The sequence below is a fragment of the Papaver somniferum genome, chromosome 4 (genome assembly GCF_003573695.1).
Source record: "Papaver somniferum cultivar HN1 chromosome 4, ASM357369v1, whole genome shotgun sequence".
In the NCBI taxonomy this organism is placed as follows: domain Eukaryota; kingdom Viridiplantae; phylum Streptophyta; class Magnoliopsida; order Ranunculales; family Papaveraceae; genus Papaver; species Papaver somniferum.
In genome coordinates, this window is record NC_039361.1 from 127,942,141 (window position 1) to 127,947,171 (window position 5,031).

The window sequence follows — 5,031 nt, forward strand, 5'->3', positions numbered from 1 at the left end:
ACCAATGTTAACAGTCTATAACTTATGACTATCCCAATCAGCCATAGATATAAATCTTAATATAAAAAAAAATAGATTCAGATTGGCTGTTTGGGCTGGCTGCTTCTGACTGAATCTCAAATCAAACCCAAATGAAAACCTAGAATTCAAATGAGAATCAATTAAACTCAGATGAGAACCAAATTCGAATCAGATAAAAATGAGAATCAAATTAAACTTGCAAACAAATAATCATTCAATTTAACATACATTGATTCATCGAGTTCAAATTACACAAAAAGGACTAAAATCTTGAGTTCTGACCAATGTAAATCTTACAAGAAAAGTAACTAAGTTCTAGGATTTCGTTACAAAACGATGAACTAATAAACTATTGATTAAACAACAAAATCATAAACTTCGATGATGATGAAGAACTTATCCCTACTTCATAATGGTGTACCTGCACAGCAGAAATAAGTTCGGACATCAGCTGATTAATGCGGGGAGCTCACAATACTCAAGAAAATGCTAACCATGCCATGCACATTATCAAAGCTTGAAATGGATACTTGGGCAACAGTAATGAGTTGCCCTGATAATGGAAAGCCCGCGCCAATGGATTTGGTGGTTGCAAGAGGATAAATAGTCGTGTTTCCCGTACCAGTAGTATGCATTTCTTTTGCAGACTGCAAAAGGATAAATGATTGAGCTGTTAGTGTGAACTAATTTAACCCATATCTGATGAAATATGAAAAATGAAGGAAGAAAAAAACAAGGTGATCTTAAAGTTTAAGATATCTAGTGTGATGACTACCAACAAAATATGAAAAACACAAAAGCCATTCCTCCATATCAAACAAATGATGCTCAAAATATGATCGCAGTCATGATGGGTCATAAAAGGTTCCATATTTAGAGAGGCAACATTTGAAAACCAAGCAGTGCCATGTGAGCATGCAGTGTTCATCGAGTTCAAAGACTTACCAATCATATGTCCTAGACGTGGTTATTCAACTAAGAGGCATTATTATCATGACTCTTGAACATGTGGCATCTGCAGGAAGAATAACGTTTAAGTCGATATTACGCGCAATGTTGGCAACTACAACTCATGAATACATTTGTAGGACATATTCAAAGTAGGAAATTGAAAAAATATACCTCTGCACCAGTCAAAAAGGGGATTGCAACAGGCTCTTAAGAAACAGGAGAAACTCATCCAACCAAACTTTTGACATCTAGAGTTGCTTCTCATTATTTGAAGACACACCTTTCTCACGTTGTGCTCCCTGAAACAAAGAACATGATTGGATGGTTACGACAGCACATACAAGTATAGCAATAACTAGTTAAACAACTTCATACCAATGACAAAGAAAGGAAGAGGGAGAAAGAAAGAAAAATGTGTGCTAGAGAGAGAGTGAGAGAGAGACCTGTTATAGGTAAGAGTAACATGATCAAGCATGTCTTCATCATTTCTACTGGTACTGTCCATAGCAGACATCCTTGCCCTTTGCTCACTGCAGGCATTCTCTAAGATTACATTCTGCAGGAAGAACAAATAAACTCGTCAGAAAAAAAATCCAGTTACATCAGAAAAACAAATTTTCAATTACATCAGGAAAACAAATTTCCATTTACAATTCTGATGCTTTCTGCTCCCTCAGAACCTGATCCTATTGCTTTAGCATTACACTGCAAAAATGTGCTGACGGGTCTGTTAGTATCTGACAAGTTGCCTAAAAACACTGATCTGAATGTGCTAAACCAGCTAACGCACGAGAAAAAATTTATAAGGCCGAGACTGTTGAGAATCACAATAGCCATAACCAGAACTGATTCAGGAGGCCATCATTGTTCAAAAATGTTCCATGTGGACACAAATTCCCATTACGAAAGTAAATATGAAAATTTAATTATCAATTAACATCAGAGTGCCTAAGCATTCTATGATGAATAAAATGAAAAATTAGAATGGCAAACGGTTACCTGGGTTGTTTTCAGCAAAACTAGTCTTCTAGCTTCAGAAGTCAGCCTTACGGCACCATACATCTAACTTATTGATTCTGCCATATGTTTCGCAGACCCAAGTTGAAAGCCTGAAAGTTGATATACAATCTTAAAACTTAAAAAGGTTTGTAATTAGAATTTATGAAACCGACAACTAAAATGATAACTAGGAATGATGCTTTAAGACTTGATATAAAAATAACAATATAAGAATAGAAATGTCTAACCATGTTGATTCAATTGGCCACCAACAGATAATCGTTCCTATGGCTTTTCAACTATATTGCTCATAACAGTTGTAACCAGTGCACCACATATAACAATGCATCTCTTTAAAATAAATACAATTAAGATGCATGGAAATGTAAAAGCTACAAGAAAGTGGCGTGGATACAACGAATTAGGAGAAGCATCAGAAATGATGTTCATAAATGTAGCATTCTGCACTACATTCCCCAAAAATTCTAAGACAGAGACAAGTCTAATAAACTACTCAGGATCATTGGAACAATTTGACAAGATAAAATCATTCATACACACAAAATCCAGACCAAGTCTATGACCAAGGGAAGCATCATTCGTCCCAATGAAATTCATTTTAACTAGTAACTAATAAATCAAATCCTAATTGGACTTTGATTAAAAAAAAGCATAAGTGCTACAGGTAGCAACTTATGTGTTGCATCTCAAATGATATGCACATACAGTCACCTCATACCCGCTAAACATGCTTGCCTAGACAGCTCTACTAGTGACTGAAGGAAATCAGGCTAGGAAAATTAAGCAACTTAAGTATTGCAACTTTGCTTATTCCTTTAAGACATGCAGAAGCTGAGGTTCTGGGTAAAATCTTTTGAAGATACTACTACAAATTATTTGATCAACAATTACGAGTAACCAAATTTAACATCTAATAAAAGGGAACCCCACAACTCAATTCTTTTTGTTCACTAAATCAAAAGCAATATGAACAAAAATATACTAAATAGTAAATATACTTCGCAGGGTGTTCATTTGTATCAACTGCATGCTTCTCAAACTGGCAAGGTCTAACCACCTGAATCGAAACAAAAACATGGTTTGTTAGACATTCACTAATCTCTTGATGATATTAAAAAAAATGCAGCAAGTAACAGAGAACAGATAATGCTTAATTTTTCCCCTTATTGACAAATAACAACTAGCAAACAAAAACAATTTTCTGAATATAAGAAACATATCCTGAATCATGTTAATAGAGCCACAAATAATCTTAAATCTTGAAAAAAGAGAAGGATTCTGACTATGGCTGAATCCTGAATGGTAAGCTCTTGGGAAAGTGACAACAAACTTCCCAACATTCTGCACCAATCCAATTTTGAAGATAAATTATCAAAATAAGCATAACACAAATCTAACACGCACCACCAAAAGAGCGTGTAATGAATTGTAGACACCAACAAAGTCTCGAAGTACAAAATATCACCTGCAGCAAGCTGCCTTACAATGATATCCAAAACTCTCAGTGCTTCTTGGGGTAGTTTCTACAAACACTAGATATGCAATATTAGTTTAACCTAAATGTATACAAGCACAAATGATAATTTGGATAGCGAGACACTCATGTCACTGAATGAAGCTAACCTGGTCTATAAACTCATTTGTTTTATCCCAATTATCATCAATAACATGTTCCTTTTCACAAATAAAATTCAGAAATGAAATTGACGAGAATATACTGATTATGCAAAAAGAACAAAAGGATGATTGTTATGCTCAAACTTGAATAACCCATTAACCCATCACATAAAACATAAGGAACTAAATTAATAATGCAAACCAGAAGGAAGAACATAGGGTAACAACCATAAAACATGATTCTGTTCAACAACACAAAACCTAAAACATGATACACAAAACGAATCAACAATATAACTTAACTAACCCTAATACATGATCCACAGACTAGATTTAAACCCATAAACTAACAACTAACACCGAAATCGAATAAAATCAGCTATACCTGATGAAAATATGAACTGCAACTTAAGCTGTTGAGATCTACCTGAAATCAACCAACAAAACAATAATTGTTAAACCCCCGTGACCAAAATCGACTAGTAAAAGAAAAAGAAAACTTAAATCCAAAATCCTAACTGTACCTGATGAAGAACTACAACTAGAGATGATGAGATTTACCTGAAATCCCCCAATAAAACAATTATTGTTATACCACCATTAAGAAAATCGACCTGTAAAAGAAAAAGAAGAAAAAAGGAAAAGAAAACTTCAATCAGAAACCCTAACTGTACCTGTACCTGGTGATTTTGAAAATTAAACCTAACTGCTGCACAATTGATAGATGGAAAAGGTTAATATTAGTGAGGTTTTCTCATATAAGGGTTTAATTAGGCTTCAATGGTGGAGTTCTGAGAGAGGAGGAAAAATTTTGGGTGGTCTGGTTTTTCTCTGTGAATGGAGTAATGGAGAGAGAGAGAGGAGGAGGAGGTGAAGGAGATATGTATAGCATCGATGACAACGAGGTGGGAAACGGAGGGACCCACGTAAGAAAATTAGCACTGATTCAACTAGGTCAAGCAGTCACGGTGTGGGTTGATGACTCGGGATATGATTGTAATTAAAAAGTTTGTAGAATGGCCGTTTTTAACGCTCTGATCTGTGATCCGTAAATTTACTATATCTAGGACCGCTTTGACCGGTCCACGGTGCATTTACCGCTACGGAGGGTCGGGGACGTGGGTCATTAAATCCCATTCTCCACTAGTGTGTAGTAATATTTACTGCAAAATGGGGAATAACAAAGATGTTCGAATTGAATATTTACCTAGCATACTTTTAGGGGGAGTAAAAGCTTTTGTTCTTCGAATGTCAACAGCGGCATTTATTGATTGAATATATGCAGGTTATTGTGCTGCTGAAATTTGGAATCAAGCGTATGAAAAATGAGTTATTTTGTTATTCCTTTAGCTCCATATGTAATAAGAGTTTTGTCACTAAAATTGACAAAAGGGGAGATTGTTAGAGCATAGCTCGGTTGAA

At 35.2% G+C, this 5,031-nt stretch overlaps 1 protein-coding gene across 17 annotated transcripts; it reads right to left on the bottom strand.

The window, feature by feature from the left end:
- Positions 1–228: 228 nt before the first annotated feature.
- Positions 229–4,460, bottom strand: LOC113276545 (ATP synthase gamma chain-like). 17 transcript variants are annotated; one of them, XR_003324469.1, is made up of 11 exons: positions 4,290–4,460; positions 4,134–4,170; positions 3,995–4,036; positions 3,397–3,524; positions 2,991–3,049; positions 1,972–2,081; positions 1,624–1,677; positions 1,416–1,528; positions 1,144–1,271; positions 967–1,036; positions 229–668 (listed from the first exon to the last, which is right to left on the bottom strand). XR_003324469.1 is itself a non-coding variant. In XM_026526171.1 (9 exons), the coding sequence occupies exons 4-8, from the start codon at positions 2,032–2,034 to the stop codon at positions 993–995; spliced, it is 402 nt and encodes a 133-aa protein (XP_026381956.1). In that variant the 5' UTR covers positions 2,035–2,081; positions 3,995–4,036; positions 4,134–4,170; positions 4,290–4,460; the 3' UTR covers positions 229–668; positions 967–992. The 17 variants fall into 17 exon arrangements, 12 of the variants coding, with proteins under 12 accessions (XP_026381956.1, XP_026381950.1, XP_026381953.1 ...); XR_003324467.1 differs by lacking the exon at positions 3,397–3,524; XR_003324468.1 differs by lacking the exon at positions 3,397–3,524 and having other exon boundaries at positions 4,284–4,460.
- Positions 4,461–5,031: the final 571 nt, after the last annotated feature.